Source organism: Phragmites australis, chromosome 5 (genome assembly GCF_958298935.1).
Source record: "Phragmites australis chromosome 5, lpPhrAust1.1, whole genome shotgun sequence".
NCBI lineage: Eukaryota > Viridiplantae > Streptophyta > Magnoliopsida > Poales > Poaceae > Phragmites > Phragmites australis.
In genome coordinates, this window is record NC_084925.1 from 27,903,357 (window position 1) to 27,925,337 (window position 21,981).

Genomic DNA, 21,981 nt, shown 5'->3' on the forward strand with positions numbered 1-21,981 from the left:
TTCAGACTTTTCTCTTTTTTCGGATTAAAATAAAAATTTATCCTTATTTTTCACCTTTTTATAGAGAAGGAAAGAGGGGGCTGCCTCCTTACCGCTCCTAACAGGGCGGTTAGGTCTCTTGCCGCTTTCTCATGGGGCGGTTAAGCCATCCGCCCTCTCAGGAGACGGTTAGAATTTTTTAGCTCCCTCTGAGAGGGTTGCAACTCTCTTAGGGGTGGTAGATGCTTAATTTTATAATTTTTATCACGAGAAATCTATTTATTTAAATTTTTAATAAAAATATAAAAATAAAAAAAATTCGCCGAAGTACCGGGGCTCCCTGAGAAGCCCGGCCCGTTGATTCAGTAGCCGGCTCAGCCCAAACAAGTGCCCAGCTGCCATGTAAAAGGAGGACGCAACGCAACGTTCCCGAACCCAAGGTTTAGGGTTTAGGGACCCTCTGCCGCCATCCATTCGCCGGTCGCCGACCTCACAGGGTCCTGCAGCCGCCGCCTCGTATCAGGAGACGCCGTCGCCCACCTCCGGAAGCTGCCGCCGGCGCCGCGGGACCAGCGGAGGGCACGGACGCCGCGCAGGAGGCTTGAGCGCCCGCCGCCATGGCGCCGCCGCGAGGCGACAGGAAGAAAGGGAAGCCCCCCGGCAAGCCCGACTTGCGCCCTGACCGCAAGCAGTTCAAAAAGCACCGCGAGGAGGTGAAGGCCGAGCAGGCGGAGGACGGAGAGCAGCCGCAGCAGCAGCAGCCCGGTTCCGCCGCTCTCCTTGCCGCCGCCGCCGACGAAGCTGACTTCCCGAGAGGTAATCAGCGGGCTGCGGGCTCCCCTCCCTTTTGGTACGGTTTTGCCTGCCAATTTTGCACTGATGTGGGGTTGTGTGCTTGAGTTGTGCAGGGGGACGCAGTCTCCTTAGCAGGGATGAGGTGGCGGAGGCCCGTGCGGAGGCCGAGGCGGACTTCGAGAAAGAGGGGAGGAAGGGTAGGGGGAAGACGAAGAGGAAGGGTGGCGAGTCGTCTGGTTTTGACGCGGATGATGACTTAGGGACACTCTTCGGCGGGGCCACAACCGGGAAGCTCCCACGATTTGCTAATCGCATCACCCTGAAGGTTTAATTCCCTCTCTGAAACTCTGTTGATACCCCGTATATGAACTACTGAACAGGAGTAAAGTGCACCATAGGTTCCTAAATTTGATAGCTGCGCATTTTGGTACTTGAGCTTGTGTAGGTTGGTTCCTAATGGGCAATTAGAGATGAGAAAACACCATATGAACCTTAGTGATATATCGGTGCTAGTTTACGGACCTATTGTGCACTTCACTGTCGAGATTAGTCAACCTGTTAAAGCAAGTGGTTGGCAGGTTGTAGCAAAACCTTACATGATCGTATGGAATCCTGTACAATTTAATGATGTGATGTGCAGTGGTGGACCCAAGACAAAAATATAGGTAGGGTGGACTACAACAGTAGTATTATCTTATAGGTTTATTTTGTTAATCACACACAATTAAACCATATTACAACACACATATTAGGTAATCTAGCTTCTATTTTGTTTCTTTTGTTGTTTTACTCTTATTTTATTCAAATCCTGTATTTGATACGATCCATTTTACCTGATGCATATAGTCTGTTAGAATACCAGTAATTTGAAATTTAGTAATCCAGTCACATGATTTCTTTACAAGGATTAGCTAATCCTTTCTCTTAGAACAACTAAGTGCATCTAGTTAACTAAGCTATCAACGAAATGAAAACACGTTTATCCTTGAGCTTCGGTAGTACTACACAATAAGCAATTTCTTGGTGCTGGACGCGCCCGTGTGCATCGGTGGAGTACTCAAATCGACCGATTCAATACACAGCAGGCTCTTGGGCTCTAGGCTGGGCCTTCTCTCCTTCATAGCCATGCTGGGCCAGCCAAATCCCTTGACAGCAGGCCCATCCTTCCAGATCCTTTGGCTTTCTTCCTCAAACAGCATGCCGACACCTGACACAATCATCTACCTGTTCATCTCCATGCTCCACACCTCCAATGCCAGCAGGACAGGGCTGCAGGGGGTTGAAGCTCTCGGAGGAGGGGGTCTCTCTGCCGACAGTAGGTAGGATGGCTGCCCAACCTCGCCCTATTGCTGGGTCCGCCTCTGGTGATGTGTAATAGTTCAGTTGTCACACTATTGGATTTTTGCTCCAACTTTGACCTCCACAATTCTCATATGTGTAACAGCTCTGAGCCCTTGATACACATGCCACAATGCTTCCAAAGTGTGTTATGTAAACAGTAAACCACAGTTTCTAGACTCTAATGTTAGTTTTAACTTCTATTTTATTATGAGTGAATTTCACAAAACTACAAGTATTGTGCCATTTGTAACACCAAACTACAAGTATTGTGTCTAGTAACACAAACTACAAGTATTGTGCATTAATTTCACACAAAACCCAATTTTAATTGAATTCACTCAAAAAGTGGTCTTATATTTCTCCAAAAATCCTCGAACTTTTTGTATTTGATCCATAATTCATGTGCAACCTATTTTAATTGGATTCACCCAAAAAGACTGTGTAGAATTTAAACTAAAATTCTTCAAAAAGGGAGGAACTCACTTTTTCACCATATAACCTAGGGCTGGAAATAATTTTAGAAATTAGTCCATCATATAAGAAGAATATTAATGATTTTTCCAGATTTTTTGGGATTTTATTTGAGGCCCTAACAATTGTTAGGCGTTATAAAAGTAGCCTTTTTTGGAGAATTTTAGTTTAAATTCTACACAGGCTTTTTGGGTGAATCCAATTAAAATAGGTTGAACATGGATTATGGAACCCGTACAAAAAGTTCTTAGATTTTTGGAGAAACATAAGACTATTTTTTTGGGTGAATCTAATTAAAATCGGGTTTTGTGTGAAATTAGTGCACAATACTTGTAGTTTTGTGTTACTAGGCACAATACTTGTAGTTTTGTGCAATTCACTCTTTTTTATTAAACCTCAAAAGCAGCACTAAAATTATGAACTGCAATAAGTTGATCTCTTACTTGGTATATTAGCTTTAAATAGTGGCATGCAATGGGGGATGGTCCATGAGACGCATTGTCATGTTGATTACTACATTTTAAGCTTTTTGAGGGATACTACATGTTAAGCTTTAAGTGCGAGAGGAACAACAAGAATCTGATTCACGCAATTCCATTCTGTCCCACTCCACATTTGCCCAAATTACATGATTTGCAAAATTGATCTTCTATACATCTTATCTAAGGCTTATAGTATATCAATCCTTATGTAGTCACTAGCTGGAAAAACGTACAAATGTGTCAAGCTTTGTTTATTTTCATTATAGTGGCTGTTCAACATAATATATCTTTTTCTAAAAACAAAACACTGCACTGAATACTGTTACCACCAAACACATTATGGCATTTCAAATACTGTAAAAATCTGTGGTATTATGTTCCTTTTACATGAAAAGCTGTTTAAAAAAAATTGTATGAAAATGCTGTGACATACAAACAAGCCCTAATTACTATTTGTGCCCGTTCTTGTTCTTGTTCTTGTTCCTAATAAATGCTGTTCCGCTTTTAAGTTTTTTTGGTAGCCGTATTTTGGGTCTGTCTTTGTCAAATTGGACTGGCAATATGTCACTATTTGGGGTCTGGCATGTTTGGCCTAACAAATAACTGGTGAGAGCTTTCATATTTCTCAATGTTATTTCATTAAATGTGGCAGATTGGAGGGATGACCGTTGGGAGCCCTGCAACTACGCACATACTGACACACATCCCATTCAATCTTTGTCATACCTTTGAACAAAAGATTCTCCCTGAAAAATTCTTGGAGTAGCCTGCTATGGAGAGTTCCAGTTTCAGTTGCTGGGATATTGTATGATGTAGTGCACATAACATGTGCTTGTTCCCATCGCATGAGGACAGGCAGGCTGGGATGTCATTTGTCCCTTCGAATCAGTGGTTTAGGTTACATGTGGCTAGCTTTATATTGGATGATATCACTTGGATTATACTGATTTTGTTACCTTCAAATGTATGGAACATGTGAAAAAAGTGCTCAGGTTACTCTGGCTTTAGCAAATGGCCTTATTTAACTGTCAGCTATGTTGTCTCTCAGTCTATGTGATATTCTTGATCTGCTCATAGAAAGTCATGTGAACGTGAGTACATTATATATTAGATGTGCTGGTCAATTATGGGGTCTGTTACTCTGCATATGGTGAAATCCTTGCATATACTACTGCTGTTTTGGTGAAATGACCATGCTGACGTTTTTTTCCTTTTGTCAGAATATTTCACCAAATATGAAGGTCTGGGGTGTTGTAATTGAGGTTAACCCAAAAGATGTTGTAGTAAGTCTTCCTGGTGGAATGAGAGGGTTTGTTTGCTCAGAGGATGTGTGCGACATTGCTTCGCATGCAAATCTTAAGGTAGGTGAAATTTCTTTTTGAAGTATTTCACAATTTTTTTTTATCAGCGAGTTGCCGTCTGGTCAATTCAACTGACATTGTTGTTTTTGCAGGATAGTGAGCACAGTATATGTGCTGAAGTTGTACATGTTGGTCAGCTTGTTCCTTGTATTGTCCTACGAGTTGATGATGATAAGAAAGAAGGTAAAGTAAACAGACGGGTCTGGTTATCATTGCGACTAAGCCTACTGTACAAGGGCCTTTCTCTGGATGCTCTGCAGGAAGGAATGGTAATTTTTATTAGCCCTAGTTCTGCATATGCTTCAGATCACCTGAGCTCTTGGATGAATTTTATGACCATTTCAGTATTTGGTTCTGGATCAATGATTGATTATTCTAGCAAAATGATTAATGGAGCAGAATTTCATGTTTTCTGCAAATACTCTGTATTATTTTTGGGAATAAAAGTTCACATGCAAAAATCACGACCACTGTTAGAGCAAGCACCCAAGCATGAAAATGTGTAATAGCATATACCAAAGTGCCTACACCCAGGAAAAAACCAGTTTTCTAGCGAAAAAATCTAATACCATTACATAGAAACTACCGCCCTTTCTTGTTTCCCTTTTTTAGGGACATTCATCATTTTTGTTTGGAAAAAAGGAAACTCATTGCCTCCCTCCCCCTCCCATGACACATGCACGAATGTGCCTCCCTCTCCCTCCATATAAGGAGAACAACAAAGCCTTTTTGTCCCAAGCAAGTTGGGGTATGCTAATCTCTCTTGTTTATTTGAATAATTTTTGTATAAATAAATAGGTTGTTTGTTTGATATCTTAACCGGCCTCTTCATCAGTGTAGAAGTTTGGCCAAAAAAAAGCTGAGTTCTTAGTGGAGCCACAGGGCTTAGAAAACTAGAAGCACCTGACTGGCAATGAACCAAACAACATGTGCAAGATTGTACTTGCTTAACTTGGGGTTATTAAGTGTGACAGCGAACTAAACAGTCTTGCAAGAAAACAATGAGAAGCTTGACAGAACATGTAGGGCGATATTAAGGTTTTTTTGCTCACCCAATTGCTTCTAATGATCAACAGTCTGCTAAATGAACTTTTCCTTATTTACGTAGCCCTGTTTTATAGTTCTCATATTAGATGGGTTGAATTCTGAGCTGACTCTTTTATGTGTAATGGATGTGCATGCATATGTTTCTTAGGTACTTACTGCCCAAGTGAAAAGTGTTGAGGACCATGGTTACATTCTTCATTTCGGAGTATCCTCCTTTAGTGGATTTATGCAAAAGACTGACAAAGGTAGACAAAAGCAATAGCTTCATTATATCATGATACAATTGTGTTTGTTCTTATGCTAGACATATTTAAATAACTATGCATTTTGCTAGTTAGTGTTCTAATAGCTGCTGCTCAGATCGGTTATATTCCCCTATAATCAATGGCCTAGTGACAAATCCAGCAGTTCTGTTCTTTTTTTTAAGGAAAGCACTCCACTGTTGTTGTAAGCTGCTTATTAGCTTATGAGCTTGTGGTTATGTAGTTATATGCAGCGTCAATACTTCTATCTCTAAACATTTACATTTTGTGGGAAACACCCAATGAATTGCTCCTTTTTCTCATTTAGTTATTTGGCATACTTGTTCGAAAAATCAATTTTAGTTCTCAGAGTTTCTTTTTGTTGTTTTCATGTATGTAGTGCCTACACTTTTACAAGGCATAGTGTGAAGTACATAAAATGTAGTTATGTTACTTATGTAACCGTAAGCTTTGCTCTCTGTGGATTTACCATAATTGCCTTGCAAGTATAAATCTTAGGGCATTTTGTCACACAACTGAATACAGCCCACATACTTGAAGTAACTCTCTTTGCTCTTTTTCACTGCTGCCAATGCTGATCATCATATTCCTTCTTGGGAGGTAGTAAGGAGTTGATTAACTGGTATTTTCTTTTTACAGAAAATGTGAAGATTGAAAGCAGACAACTGATACAATGTATGGTGAAGGCCATCGATAAAACTCGGGCTATTGTTCACTTGAGTTCTGATAAAGACTTGCTTTCTAAATCTATTGTATGGTGAAAACACTATAAATGCTCTTCAACATTCTCCTATTTTTTTTATTGTGGTATCATTTATCTCTAATGTTTAATTATATTATTGTTTTTACCTAGATTAAAGATCTGAAAGGCCTTTCTATTGATCATTTGATTCCTGGCATGATGATTAATGCACGTGTTCATTCAGTGCTTGAAAATGGAGTCATGTTATCATTTCTTACTTATTTCAGTGGAACAGTAAGTGCTTCCTTGTCAGTTTAGTATTTTTGCTTTGAACTTTGCCATGCTTTTGTTTTTGCGGGAGTGTTGTTTGGCATTTCACATTGTCTTCCTTTTCTTGTCAGGTTGATATTTTTAACTTGTCGAACTCCTTCCCCTCTGGTAATTGGAAAGATGATTACAGTAAGAATAAGAAGGTATTTCGTAATTTCTTCTCTGTAATGCTGATAATTGTCGTGACTATGGTGTCTACATTTTTGCAATGTTGCTGAAATTCTCCTTTTCCTTTGTTGGAGTGTGAAGGAGCGCAATATCTGCACCTATCTTGTGGTTATTAGCTTAGTGATGACCTTTGTACTTTGTTGACCACTTATTTAGTTTTTGGTTTAAAGTTTAGTTTTTTGTGATAAGTTTTTCTTTTCTTTTTGTTGAGAGTCCGTTGGTTGCCTAGTGGTTGGTATGCTCATCTGTTTCCATGGTTCTTCTTATAGTCAAGAAACATACGTTCCATTGGAAATTACTAACTGAAAGTTTGCCATATTTGTGTGAAAATAAGGGCACATCTCAGTAAATGTCACAAAATTGATGTAAGTTGAAAAAAACATAATTGCTTTCCTAGTTTTTGATGAATGGTCCTGTGACTGAAACATATTAAATCATCAAATTGTGAATATTTTATTGATTATAATCTTTTGACGCTTCTGTATGTTTTTGGTAAATATTTGAGTCCTGTTTGCGCTATAATTTACAGGTAAATGCCCGTATCCTATTTGTTGATCCGTTAACAAGAGCAGTTGGGCTTACATTGAACGAACATTTACTTCGTCTGAAAGTGCCTCCTATTGTAAGTTTTTGGTTTGGTGTAACAATTCATTTGATACATTCTTGGATGTTGCCCTTTATGCCTGCAAAGTTAGCTAATAGTAAAAATTATGTTATTTTGTTTAGTTTTTTTTTTCATTGGTGATTTTTCCTCATTTGTAGAATGTGAAGGCTGGAGATATCTATGAGAAATCAAAGGTGCTGAGGATAGATAAAAGGGCTGGTCTTTTTCTTGAAATACCTTCTCCAACTCGATCACCTGGATTTGTTAGTGTATGTGAAACTTTGATGAATGTTTTGGTGTCCTTCATCTCAATGATCTAATTTAGTTATCACAAGGGTTCATCTTAATATTTTGATATTGCAACCTGATCTACAGATACATGATGTATCAGACAAGGATGTGAAGAACTTGGAGAAGAAGTTTAAAGAAGGCAGCATCTTACGTGTCCGTGTACTTGGAGTGAGGCATCTTGAAGGAGTTGCATTAGGCACCGTAAAAGTAATTACATCTTGTCACTTTTCATAGTAATGGTATTATGGAAAGGCAAACTGGAGGCATGCTAACATTTATAGCTGGTTCTATTTTATTTTTGTATGTCCTGATTTACTTCTCTTGATTTTTGAAATATTTCAACTTCTTATACTCTAGTATACCTTCATAATATTTTTATTTTTTTTCTTCATAGCTCATGTCACACATTTGTCTGTGGCATCGATTGCTGCATTAGACCTTTTGAACTTATAATCTTATGTAAGCTGTTATGGGAGTTCATATGGTTATAAAAGACCTATACACTTTAAAATTGGACATGTTATCCATGGTATTACATCGTAATATAACTTGAATTTGTTGAGAGTCAATTTACTTACCTGAGGATATCTTTCTATGTGTTTGCAGGAGAGTGCTTTTGAAGGGTCTGTATTCACTCATGCTGATGTTAAACCTGGAATGTTAGTGAGAGCTAAGGTTGTTACTGTTGAGCCATTTGGTGCTATTGCGCAGTTTCCCAGTGGTGTGAAAGCACTTTGCCCGCTTCCACACATGTCAGAGTTGGGACATGTTGTAAAACCACCAAAGAAATTTAAGGTGCTGTTGCAATTTCTTGTTGCCTCAGTTTACTACCTATTGTACATGAAATTTCTATATAATCAAGATGTTGAATAAGTTTTGTCCTAAATCAATGTAGGTTGGAACTGAACTACTTTTCCGTGTATTGGGCTGCAAATCCAAGAGAATAACAGTGACATTCAAGAAGTCTCTGGTACCTTTACTGTGCTCTTACCTATGGAATTTCTATGAATTCTTGTATGTAGTATATTGCATGACAGAAAATCACTCTTTACATCATTTGTAATTCTTCTCTAGATAAGAGGACTCAAAGATAGAACTCAATAATCTGTTTTGTACCTATGCTTTTCTTTTTTCTGAGCCACAGTCCTGTAATAAAATTATGGGTCTTTTTCAGGTCAAATCAAAACTTGATGTGTTAGCCTCATATGCTGATGCTAAAATCGGTTTAGTAACTCATGGATGGATTACTAAAATCGAAAAGCATGGTTGCTTTGTGAAATTCTACAACGGAGTTCAGGGTTTTGTTAGCAGGTTAGTATATATATTTCCTACTTCTGAAGTGGATCAACTTGACGTTGTAAATTCAAAACAGATTTATCGACATACTTCCTTACATCTTAGGTAAATTAATATTGAATAGATGTACTTGCCTTTTTGAAGTGTCTGTCTTTAAGTTTGATAAATTTAAATTTCGTTTCACTGTTACGGTGAGGGTGATTTGTCTTGTACTGTTCTTGACACCATTGTTTTATTAAGTAGATTTTATTGAATAATATGATTCTGAAACATCTACTTTCTCAATTCCTGGTGAATATACTAGACCTGAGCTTGGATTAGAGGCAGGCACTGAAGCAGAAAGTGTTTATCATGTCGGGCAAGTGGTCAAATGTAGAATTGTCAGTGTGGACCCTGCTTCAAGGAAAATAAATGTTAGTTTTCTCATCTCCCCTAATAGGTGAGTGCCCTGTCATGTTCGTTTGTTTCTATTTTTCTGTTCTACAACCTGCCATGTTCGTTTGTTTCTATTTTTCTGTTGTAGAAATATCTGCCCATTTTTACATGATGACCAGTAACTGGCCTTGATTTTTACTTGTATATTCAAAGTTTCTTTGAAGGTTATTCTTTTATTGAGTGTTTCCTGTTTTACTTGTTTTTTTAACTCTTGAAATCTATCTATTCTCGATGGTGGAGGCCCAGCTTGTTAGTGTTTCTCATATTTATGTACAGTACGATGTTATGGTGGGGTGCAAGTTTTACGACTTGTGAGTTTTGAAAATAGTAGTCCTTGATGAGGATGTTAAATAATGCGATTTTTTTTTGTTTCCTCTGCATTAGTTAAAATTAGGAGTTTAGGACACCTTGGAATGTAGGAAAAAACAAATACTTCTGTAGTATTTGAAATATGACTGATCATCTGTTTTGGGAGGGCATGATTGAGTCACTTGAAATTTTCTATAGGCTTAAAGTCTTCAGCATTTTGGCAGTCGGCATCATATCACATCCTTTCCGAAGTCTTATGACCCTCTGTGTCGTCCAGTGCACAGAAGCAATCAATCTAGCATCCTTTCCCAAAACCCGAAACTTGCCATAAATTTACACAATTCTCTATGATCCAATTCAATTTGTTTTAAATCTCTAGAGATTGAAGGAAACAAACAACTCAACCTGTTTTTGACCAAGACAATTATTAGCACATTGCTGCATACTATACTACACTGCAAGCAGTTCTAGTGTACTAGTATGAGCGTATCCTATTAGATACTCTCTCCATTTCTTTTTATAGGGCGTATTAGGATTTGAGAAAGTCTTTTAAAGTATACTTTGACCATTAATTTCTCTTACAATATATTGTCAATTGCTACGGAACTAATATCTTATTAAAAGATATGTGAAATATGAATCTATTGATGTATCTTTTGTACAATAAACATGCACATAATTTGACTGTTGGTCAAAATTTCTGAAGTTTGACTTTTTTGAATCCTAATACGCCCTATATTTTGAAACGGAGGGAGTATTATAGCATCAGCGGTACTCTATATGATACCAGTGAGATTTTCTTTTAGTGGAGTACTCTATTATGAACCTTTCCATATGCACATGCTTTGTTAACGATGTATTGCAAGCGTGTTCATAAATGCTCTAACTGAGCACCTGCCACATGAAGCACAAATTGTTTCTTTATCTTTTTGGGTACAACTCCCACATAGTCACATAGGGACCATAATCTTTCAATTTTTAACAAGGAAAAACTCCTGCTAGTTCCCTGCTATGTTTTTGAACTTGCACTGAATTTCCCACATGGACAATTTTTCTATTGTTTAGCTTTACAATTAATCTGTGTGTTTATTTTTCCCAATGTAGGGTTATTCAAGCTGACACTGCAAAGTTGGGTAGTATTGTCTCTGGTGTTGTGGAGCGGCTTACTCCTGCAGCTGTTGTTGTCAGTGTAAATGGCTTCTCCAAGGGAACAATACTAAATGAACATTTGGCAGATCATCATGGTATTCTATGTATTATGTGATTTACAAGTATTTAGTTGTATCAAGAAATCTCCCTCCCTCCCTCTCGTGGGCACACACTCATATTCACTGTTCTGCTGACCTTGATCTGCATTTTTCTTGATTAGGTCAAGCTGCTCAGTTGAAGAATTTGCTGAAACCTGGACACGAGTTCAACCAACTCTTAGTTCTTGGTGAAGTCAACAAACTTTTAGCTCGTTTCCTACTCAATACACATTAAATAACTAAGAAACTCTCTTGCTGTTCCTTGCTATTCAGTTTTTTTGGCATATAATGTACCCCGTCCATCCCTAAATATGATGTTTTGGACATTGACATGGTTTCTAGTATCCAATTTTGACCATAACTTCTCATATTAAAATGATTATATCATGAAAACATTTTCGTTACAAATCAAATGATACCATTTCCACGTGACCAATCGGAATAGTTATTTTTAATTTAATGGTCAAAATTAGAGAGATTTGACTGCACGCTTTCTAAATCATGTTATATGTACAGATGGAGTACCATATATAGTTTTATTAAAACAGATGAGCAAAATTTTATAGTGGCACAGCACTGTTATGCGCGCACACCTGGAGCTTGTCTTGATCTGTACATGTGCTCATCACACAATCTGTTGTTTACAGTTGCTTTCTGATGCACTTTTGGTTGTTTTTATCAGATGGATATTAATTCACATGACTAATTTTTCCGTTTACTTTTCTAATACCATGCTCAGCAGATATTGAAGGCCATAATTTAGTTCTTTCAGCAAAGCACTCACTTATCAATAACGCAAATGACATTCCTTCCGACATGTTGCAGATGCATGCTGGAGCTGTAGTTCATGTACATTTCTATTTTTCTCAAGTTACTTTGGCTTAGCCTTTATCGAGCAACTCAGTTGACATTTCTTTTCTCTTAGGGTTATATTTGTAACATCATTGAAGCTGGTTGTTTTGTTCGCTTTCTTGGACATCTGACTGGTTTCTCTCCCAAGGACAAAGTAAGAATTTTTCAGCTCTGCTATTCTTTTTATTGGTTTAAAAAGAATGTCTAATATTTCTTGTATCACAAAGGCAGTTGAGAGGCCGATAGAAAAGCTTTCCAATGCGTTCTATGTGGGCCAGTCAGTTCGGAGTCATATCCTCAATGTATGTTTAACATTTCATATTTTTGGTATATTTTTGCTGTTATCCTCTCTCAGTTGCATTCTTCTGAATCTTTGTTTTTCCCCATCCTAATAGGTAAATGCAGAATCTGCTAGAGTAAAACTATCACTTCAACAGTCTATGTGCTCCTCGTCAGATTCTTCATTTGTTCAAGGATACTTTCTTTTGGATCAAAAGGTCGTAATCCAAAACAACTACATCTTACTCCATGTTGAAGAAAAGTCTTCATTGAATACCTTCTGGTAGCTAGTAGCAATAGTGACTTTGATTTGTACAGCAACAACAACGCCTTTGTCCGAAGCAAGTTGGGGTAGGCTAGAGATGAAACTCACAAGATCCAACTAAAAAGATGATAAGAAAATAATAATGATAATAAAGGTACTAGTGATAATAAAAAATAAAAATAATACGGTACAAGGAGATTGTTACATAAGTTATGGTTCTGTCATGTGGATTGTTAACTTCCACGTGTTTCTATCTGTAGATAGTTCTTTGGGGATATTCTAATCCTTCAAGTCTCTCTTTATAGATTCCTCCCATGTTAGGTTTGGTCGACCCCTGCCTCTTTTCACATTATCAGTGCGCTTCAATATCCCGCTATGCATTGATGATTTTGGAGGCCTCCGTTGGATATGTCCAAACCATCTCGTAGGCCACAACAAAGTTCAAGACATCCTCTCCCTTTTGGTTCCTACTGCCAAACCCAAAGCTCCTGTGCCCCCATGGCTTTGATTTGTGCATGTGAGATTTTTAAGGAACATGCAAATTAATCACTGCTTCGTCGTGGAAACCTGTTTAGCTAAAGCCAAAGAGCTAATGACTATCTCCTTGTGGGAACTGTTACTTCCTGTTTTCTTTGGTTCTGTATGTCGCTGTACTTGCCCAAATGCTTGTAGCATCTTTTTCTTACGCGTGTACACATGGGTCACGGTGCTTATGCGTTGTGCATATGTATTATATGTAGCATGTAGGTCTTCAGGTCATACAAGATAATTTAGGACATATGGGTGAGTATGCTGTGGGTCGTCATGTCACCAATGATGATTTGGACATATGCAGCCCTGTTAATTGCAACAGAGAATCTTGTTCTCTAAATCTAGGCTTAGATTAAAATACCACCACTAGTAACTCTAAAGATATATTTCATTGTTTAAGAGTTTTGGACTTTTAACTAATGTACCTGTTGTATCTCAGTTTTATAATTCAATACATTAACCTTGTTTGTGATGATGTTTCAACGTACACTTATCATTGGTGGCTACCTCGTTGATATAGATTTCGGCATTGAAGTACTCAAGCCATGATTGGGCGAACACTTTTGGCATTGGTAGCTTGGTTAAGGGGGAGGTGGGAGCAATAGAAGAATATGGTATTATCCTTAATTTCAAAGACCATCCGGATGTTGTTGGTTTAATTGAACATCATCAACGTAAGTAACTCATTTTCTCCTTTTATGTTATTAACCGTCAAAGCCTGTGATCATGCCAAAATTTCTCTTTCCCTTTTTGCAGTCAGTGACAGTATTGTAGAAGTGGGATCTTCTGTGAAGGGTCTTGTTTTGGATTTATCTGATGGAGTTGTTAATTTATCCCTTAAACCAGAACTCGTTAGCAGTGTCAGGAGTGGTGGAACAAAGAAGGTAATGACAGCTTTGCCTTTTGGTGCGAAGTTCTCAGTAATATACCTGGTTAGGCATGGCCTGTACCAGAACTAGTTTAGGCACTTGCAAAATTCCTGTGCCTAATTCGTTACAGCTTATTATATATTGCTTGCTATTATGCCCATCCTATGTGCAGTGCTTGTTAGAAACTTGTGCACATTGACTTTGAGCAGTATAGCTTAACTTTGGAACATACCATGACCACTTGTTTCCATATCTCAATCTGCATATTTTTCTTTATTCCTTTAGTTAGCACAATAAGGCATCTACTGTCAAATTGCTGTATGCTAATGGTATCAGTTTTAGTTAAATTTCTTGCTTTGCACTTCAGAAACGTCACAGGGCTGCAGTTGCAGACTTGGTGCTTCATGAGGAAGTGAGTGCAATTGTGGAAACAGTCAAAGAGAGCTATGTGGTATGCAAATTACTCTCATCATTTGACCAATTTTTTTAGTTGAATAAAAGGCTTATTGCAATTTATTTTCTTCATTGTTTTGTTCAATCCAGATTCTTTCCATCCCTGAGTATAACTATGCAATTGGTTTTGCACCATTGATGGATTACAACTCACAACTGCTTCCCCACCACCACTATGATAATGGACAACGGTAATTTTGTGAATTATTCTTATGTTGATTCAATTTCTGGCATTGCTAGATAGCTACTACAGTACTGCTATCCAAGTCCCCTACTGGACACCAAGCTTTGGCATAACACAGAACATGTTATAATTAGTCACTTGCTATAATTTCATTTAGAGTTACACGTATTATTGTGTTGAACATACTATGTTAGTACTTTGTCGGTGGGACGTGTGGGGCATCCAGTGGTGAGTCCAGCTAAAATCCGCTCAAACTTGCAACTGTCATAGTTTAGCTTGGCTTGTTCAAGCTCAAATAAGCTTAAGTGCAGGAACAGGTGGTGAACCATACAACAAAGAAGAATGATTATTTGAGCTCGAGAGAGGCTTGGACCTTGCTTGATTTAAACTCGATGGGACTCTACATAGTAACATAGTATGGAAATATGTATACATTCAAGCATAATTGTGACAAGCTCATCTGGGCTTAACTTGCTCGATAAGGGTTTCGATATTAGGTATATGGGCTTGGCCTTGGCTCAAGCAGCTTCTTGATCCCAATCTTCTTTTTGCTTCCCTAGACATGTGATTGGTACAAATGATGGCACAACCTGCCATGCCCATCTTCTCCTGGATGTGTGAATTGCGATGTTATGGATATTGTATTTTACGTTGTTGTTGTCATTATTCACCTTTGTATATGTTGACCTTTTCTGAAGAAGAAAAAGTCCATTGAAGGATAAATAGTCATATAGATGTTTGCACGGTTTGGAATCCAATAGGTTTTGACAGCGTAGCACACCGCAATTTCTAATATTTATGATGCCGTGTATTAAGTCAATTTGTGGTAAACATACATCTAGAATAAGGTTTTTCTGCAATATCATATAATGTATGAGCATCTGCAGTGTTCACAGCTGAATGTGGCAGTATTGATCTTTGTATATGTTGAATCGTTAATCCTTTAAAAAGAAAAATCTGTTGAAGGATAGATTATCCTATAGGTCCTTGTGCACTCTGGAATTCTCAATATGGTTTGAGTGTGTTGCACACTGTGAATCTCCATGTCTTGTGTTTGTTAAGGGTATAAGATTCTAGGGTATTAGAGTCATTTTCCTGTTCCTAGTACTGCTCATAGCAAATGACCCCTATATATTGCCCCTTGGTCTGCTCAATACAATCAGACTCAGTTCATAACAGTGTTGTCCTGTGTTAAGTTCATTCTTGGTAAACAACTAAACATACATCTAGAATATAAACTGTTTCTGAAATATCATACAGGGAATATGCTGTGTTTGTAGCTGAACATGGCACGCTGTACATTAGCATGGCATGTTTACAGTTAAATGCAAAGCAATATTGTATAGGACACCATGCACAGGTAGGATACTAGGAGATGAATTCGTGACTTTAGAGACTGCCAAGTCTACATCAGTTGCTTGAGTGATATTGATCGACAATTTTTCTGTTGTAGTTCCTTTTTGGTGTAAGAGTTTGATAATTTTTCCATTTTGTTTGTGGTACAGAACAACTGACTATTATTTTAATTCCCTTTTCTTGTTTTTCTTTGTATTTGTTGCAGCATTACTGTTGTTGTTGGTAGTATACCAAGTTCTGACCCTTCTGGAAGACTTATCCTACTCCCAAAGGCATCAGTCCAGGATTCTGGTCTCTTTGGTTCTAAAAGGGCTAAGAAGAAATCTGACTGCAAAGTTGGGTCACTTGTTGAAGCAGAGGTGCAACTATTTTTTTTTTATCAGAGGTCCTAATGATTGGTAATTATTTGCTCTATGTTTTGCAAACTTTGCTTACAAAAATCCTGTTGAATATCAGATTATTGATATCAAGCCGCTTGAACTTCTACTGAAATTTGGTGTCAATCTTCATGGAAGAATTCATATTACCGAGGTAAACGTTGGACTTTACTTGAAATGCCTTTCTATGTAACATTGGCCAATCACTGATTAGTTATACATATCTCATAGGTCCTTGAAGAGGATTCTGATGAGCATCCCTTTAGTAAACTCAAAATCGGGCAAATGATTAGTGCCAGGATTGTTGCAGAAGCTGAACCTTCTGGAAAGAGTGGCAAAAATTTCAAGTGGGAACTGTCTATTAGACCGTCTAAGCTTAAGAGTATGCTTTGTTTGCAGTCTTTCCAATTTGTCTATTCCATAATAAGCAATCATCTCATATAGACTGTACAGCTTTACATCAGCTCATCCATAGCTTAAATTATGTATCTGTGGACCGTTGTACACTGTTTATATCTTTTTGGTGTTTCTTATCCTTTGACATTGGCTTAATTTCCTGATTGTTGGACATTTTTTTCGGGAACAATTGAACAGGAGAGTTTGAAGATTTAACTGCTCGTAAAGCAGAATTAAATCACTCCGTTAATGGCATTGTGCGTGCTTATGTTGTCAAGGTTGACAGTGAATGGGTCTGGTTAACTGTGTCAAGAACTGTTATGGCCCATTTATTTATTCTTGACAGTTCTTCCGAGCCCAGCGAACTGAAAGAGTTCCAAAAGCGCTATAGTATCGGCCAAGCAATGAAAGGGCGCATTATCGGTGTGAACAGAGAGAAAAGGTTGCTTAGGCTGAAAGCACTTGATAACCAAGGCGTGCCAGAGAATATATATGAAACACAACAATCAGTATCCCCTACAGCTGAACATACAAAGCAAGGAGATATCATTGGTGGACGCATTCAAAAGATTCTACCTAGTGTTGGTGGGCTTGTCATCCAGATTGGACCTCATCTTCATGGAAGGGTTCATTATACTGAAATTGTTGACTCATGGGTGCCAGAACCCCTGTCTAGATTCCATGAAGGCCAGTTTGTGAAGTGCAAAGTCCTGGCTGTAAGCCGCTCATCCGAAGGATCTCTTCGAGTTGACCTTTCGCTCCGCCCATCAAACCTATGCACAGATTCTGGCCGCTCAAGACTATTTGATGATTCGTAAGTGCTATAGCTCGTGAATAGTTTTTTTTAATCAATAAGATATTAAGGAACAATGTTCTTTCATTTGGGTTAGATATTTTTCTTTTTGTAAAAAATTCAAATGACAACATGTACTCCAAAACAGAGTAACAGACCTTTATGAAGTATTAGCTCTGGCTGGTGATAACTGTCTTTTTGGGTTATGGGGGATTGGGCCGTATTTGCCTTATTGGAGATTATATTCTGAGCCCGTCCTCCACATCCAAACAGTCCTGAATGTTATAGTTGATTTTTTAGGGCAAATCTTGTAGTCACAGTTGTCCAAAAGAAAAATATGTATCATTGTTTTTTATGCATCATTATTTTTTGTAGGGCAACTTATACCCCTCGGATTGAGAATATCGATGACCTGTGCTCTGGAACAGAGATTGAGGTATTTTCTTTCTATTTTTCAGTAATGTACTTGTATTGGCAGAGCTGTAACATAAACTTCAATGTAGCACGTGAATTATGACACTGTATCATTCAGCCACTATCTGAAAGATTATGGGTTTTTCGTTTCTAAAAAACCCAATCCTGTTATTTTATCCACAAAGCTGTAAATAGTGTTGGTATCAACTACACAGCATTTTGTAGGAAGAACTTTGGGTAAGTTCTCTATAAGCTGTGGTACCAGAACAAAACTGTCTTTTCTACGTCTTTCCAAAGGTTACCAGGCACCTGGCACCCATTGTAAATAGTCATCCGATTATAAGATATTTAATTTTGGTCTTAGACTTTAAAATAGTGTAATATGCCGTATAAATGAAGTTAATTTTTGACTGACCTGCTATTTGATATTTAAGGTTTTAGTTTTTTACCTATTAATATAAATTGTATCTTTTCTATTGGGAAGTGGTGTGATTCGTGCTGCTATTATTGTAGGGCTATGTGAAGAATGTTAATTCCAAAGGATGTTTTATTATGCTTTCTCGAATGGTTGATGCTAGGATCATTTTGTCAAATTTATCAGATCAATATGTTGAAAATCCCCAGAAAGATTTCCCGGTTGGAATGCTTGTACATGGAAGGTGAGACATTGCCATTTACAAATGTTTATGTAAAATACAAATACATTCTCCCGTGAATCTGACGAAAAATCTGCAGGGTCTTGTCTACGGACCCATCATCTGGGAAGGTTGAGGTATCACTTAGGAAGAGCACTGGTAGCAAATCAGAAACGTTGTACGATATTAGCTATAGTGATTTGCATGTAGGGGACATTGTTGATGGTCAAGTTAAGCGGGTTGAATCCTATGGATTATTTGTGACCATTCAGAGCAGTGAATTGGTATTTGTTGTCATCTTTAGACTCCATAACTTTTAAAATTAATTAGTATGCATTTTTATGTAAATTCTCTTTTATGCAGGTGGGTTTGTGTCATGTATCAGAACTTTCTGATGAACCAGTTGTTGATATTAACTCTTGCTACAAAGCTGGTGATATGGTTAAAGCCAAAATTTTGAAGGTAAGGTTATCTTATGTTGGACCTGCCTTTTGCCATTGTGCATTTTAAAATTCACTCCTTTGTTGCATTCAGATTGATGAGAAACGTCACCGAGTATCCCTTGGAATTAAGAAATCTTACTTTGATTCTGATATGACTGATGGTACAAATGATGATGATGAAAATGAAACTATTCCTATGGACATCAGTCATGCCCCTCAGATGGCTGGATATCACAACAGGGCTTTAGTTATTCCCAAAGCAGAACCCAGGGCTTCTGTGCTGCCTCTTCAGGTTTCCTTGGATGAATCTGAAGATTCTGACCAAGAGGATGATAATAAATGTCAAGAAATTGCTAATGGAATTGAAGCAAATGCTAAAAAGAGTGAGAAGCGATTAAAGGAGAAGGCGAGGAAACAAAGGTTTTCAGACGTTTTATCTTCTATGACCTTGTACCTTTGATATATGCATCAGACATTTACATCCTTATATGGTTTTCGAACAGGGAATTAGAAATCAGTGCCTTGGAGGAAAGGGCTTTACAGCAAGATATACCACAAACTCCAGATGAATTCGAGAAGTTGGTCAGGAGCTCTCCAAATAGTAGTTTTGTATGGATAAAGTATATGGCAAGTTTGTTAGATCTTGCAGATGTTGAGAAAGCACGAGCAGTAGCTGAAAGGTCCGTCTGCATTCCAATAAACATTATTTTCCATATTGTTCCAGATAATATGTGGTGATAGGAAGTGGTCCCAGTGATTATGAATTTATGATTAGTGATTATCTTGGCAGTGTTGCTTTGATTAGTGTTAATTTCATTTTCAAGGGATGTAGTTTTTCCTTGCTGAAACACGTTTTGGAATTTTCCTTTCTATGCTAATTTCGTTTCATTGGATATACTATTGTTTTACTCGAACTTTTTGCCCCGGATTGCATCAATATGCATCTTATGCAATTGCCCCTCATTTTATTAGGGCTTTGAAAACAATACACATCAGAGAAGAGGAGGAGAAACTTAATGTTTGGGTAGCATACTTTAATCTGGAAAATGAATACGGGAGTCCTCGGGAGGTAAATTGAAGAATAGTACTATTTTGGAATTCTTTCTGCTGTCCTATTTGACTATACTGATCCACCTGTTGGTATGGACTAGGATGCTGTCAAGAAGATATTCCAAAGAGCCTTGCAATACTGTGATCCCAAGAAGGTGCACTTGGCTCTTCTTGCAATGTACGAGAGGACTGAACAGTACCAACTGGCAGATGAACTTCTTGATAGAATGACCAAAAGATTCAAAACTTCCTGCAAGGTTAGTTTGTCTGTTTTCTATTTGTATCTGGAGCATATATATGACCAGTATAATGTAACTGCAGATCTGGTTATGTCGTATTCAATTTTCCCTCAAACAAGGCAAGGACATTGAGCACATCAAATACATCGTAAACCGTGCGCTTCTAAGTCTGCCACAGAGGAAGCGAATAAAGTTCCTCACGCAGACAGCTATTCTAGAATTCAAGTGTGGGGTGCCTGAAGAAGGACGATCCCGATTTGAACTTATCTTACGGGAATACCCGAAAAGAACAGACCTTTGGAGTGTTTACCTAGACCAAGTAATCAAACATTATAATTCGTCATTTATAAGCTGTCATCTATACTTGTTATTCTTTCGAATCATGCAATTTCGTTGACATATGTTGACCTTTTGTAGGAAACCCGCCTTGGTGACACAGAAGTTATACGGGCATTATTTGATAGGGCAACTTGTCTTACCCTACCTCCAAAAAAGATCAGGGTATGAACCTTTCCCAATGGATGGTATTGCTATTACTTAGTGTAACAACAAATACATGCACAAACTTCAATAAGAACTGTTCTCGTCATGCAGCTTCACTTGCTGGGTGTACTTGATTTTATATTAGCCAACTACAAAGATTACTTTTTTTTTCTGTTTATTTCTTGTTTGCTAAAAGTCATTGTTGAAATAATGGTTGTTGGCTTATTGCTTAGTTGGTTCAGTCAACAATAGCATACCTTACTCTGTTCCTTTTACCGTAGGATGGATGGGGTCTCCTGAATTAGTAATGAGAATTGGTTCTTACTTGTTTCACTGAGGACTGTTGCATGATATTTGTCCACTATTGTTTTGTGGTTCTCGATATTCTTCTGGTCTAAATTTATTACAAATGCTTCACTAGCATTCCTTCGGATAATCTTAATGCTCGATGCTGTGATTTACTTTTGCAGTTCTTGTTCAAAAAGTACCTGGAATTCGAGCAGTCACACGGTGACGTGGAAAGAGTGGAGCATGTGAAGCAGAAGGCAAGGGAATATGTTCAGACTTCACTAGCCTAACGTCGTGGATCCCTGTGAACTTCAGTGGCTAGTGTGGCTGTGAATCTTTGCTTCCGGGGAGCGAATGCTGATGCGCTGCCAGAATCGAGATTGCTGCAGATACGTGAAGACTGGTTATCCCACGGATGGTCCAGGTACACATTTTTGGTCATGATGCCGGTAGTACATACGATGAGATCTATCTGACGTGCTGCAGCTTGTGTGCAGTCGGCAATTGACATACCTCTTGAACATTATTGTGAAAACTTCGATGGGAAATGCGGACTATACAAAATTTTGTTGGAAAACCGTTGTAAACTTTTTGAAGCATCGGATCTCTTCCCTCGTGTTTCACCCAAATGTATATTCTGCGTACTCTTGGGACCGGGGCGTTTGTATTTTGTTCCAGGAATCGCTGTTGCTTGCACCGTCGGCCGTGGTCTTCCAAGAGGAGATAGTTGGCATTGCTGTTCCATAGCAGGACGAAACCTACTGCTATGGAGGACCCTACCGAAAGGCTGAATCACCCTGCTTCTTACGGTTCGCAATTGTAGTTTTTAGGCAATAGCATTCTAGTACCTGCTTGTAGGTAATAGCGGCGCTGTAGACTATTTGGTCCAGTCAGGGGTGCTTTGAGATGGCAGGTACACGTCTGGCGGCGCCGACGAAGGTGCGTGCACTGACTGGCCGGAATGACGGCGGGG

General features: G+C 38.4%; 1 protein-coding gene across 2 annotated transcripts; it reads left to right on the forward strand.

Moving 5' to 3' along the window:
• The first annotated feature begins 406 nt into the window (after positions 1-406).
• LOC133919083 (rRNA biogenesis protein RRP5) lies at positions 407-21,607 on the forward strand. 2 transcript variants are annotated; one of them, XM_062363330.1, is made up of 40 exons: positions 407-795; positions 888-1,099; positions 4,289-4,429; positions 4,522-4,698; positions 5,625-5,721; positions 6,379-6,491; positions 6,593-6,715; positions 6,823-6,894; positions 7,449-7,541; positions 7,682-7,792; positions 7,899-8,021; positions 8,421-8,609; positions 8,710-8,784; positions 8,989-9,125; positions 9,415-9,549; positions 10,959-11,098; positions 11,224-11,289; positions 11,841-11,950; positions 12,027-12,107; positions 12,181-12,255; positions 12,349-12,450; positions 13,549-13,702; positions 13,785-13,912; positions 14,265-14,348; positions 14,441-14,541; positions 16,096-16,249; positions 16,347-16,421; positions 16,499-16,649; positions 16,862-17,477; positions 17,832-17,892; positions 18,384-18,529; positions 18,606-18,789; positions 18,869-18,967; positions 19,040-19,368; positions 19,452-19,628; positions 19,921-20,017; positions 20,100-20,255; positions 20,320-20,556; positions 20,655-20,738; positions 21,191-21,607. In XM_062363330.1, exons 1-40 carry the CDS (start codon positions 597-599, stop codon positions 21,296-21,298), a joined length of 5,712 nt encoding a protein of 1,903 aa, XP_062219314.1. In that variant the 5' UTR covers positions 407-596; the 3' UTR covers positions 21,299-21,607. The 2 variants fall into 2 exon arrangements, with proteins under 2 accessions (XP_062219314.1, XP_062219315.1); XM_062363331.1 differs by having other exon boundaries at positions 11,844-11,950.
• The last annotated feature ends 374 nt before the right edge of the window (positions 21,608-21,981 follow it).

Bases quoted from the DNA above. Each gene is read 5' to 3' on its own strand.
- LOC133919083 (XM_062363330.1), top strand. From the start codon at position 597: ATGGCGCCGCCGCGAGGCGACAGGAAGAAAGGGAAGCCCCCCGGCAAG. The intron at 16,650-16,861 runs GTATGCTTTGTT...ACAATTGAACAG, and splicing joins TAGACCGTCTAAGCTTAAGA to GAGAGTTTGAAGATTTAACT. The intron at 18,790-18,868 runs GTATTTGTTGTC...TCTTTTATGCAG, and splicing joins CCATTCAGAGCAGTGAATTG to GTGGGTTTGTGTCATGTATC.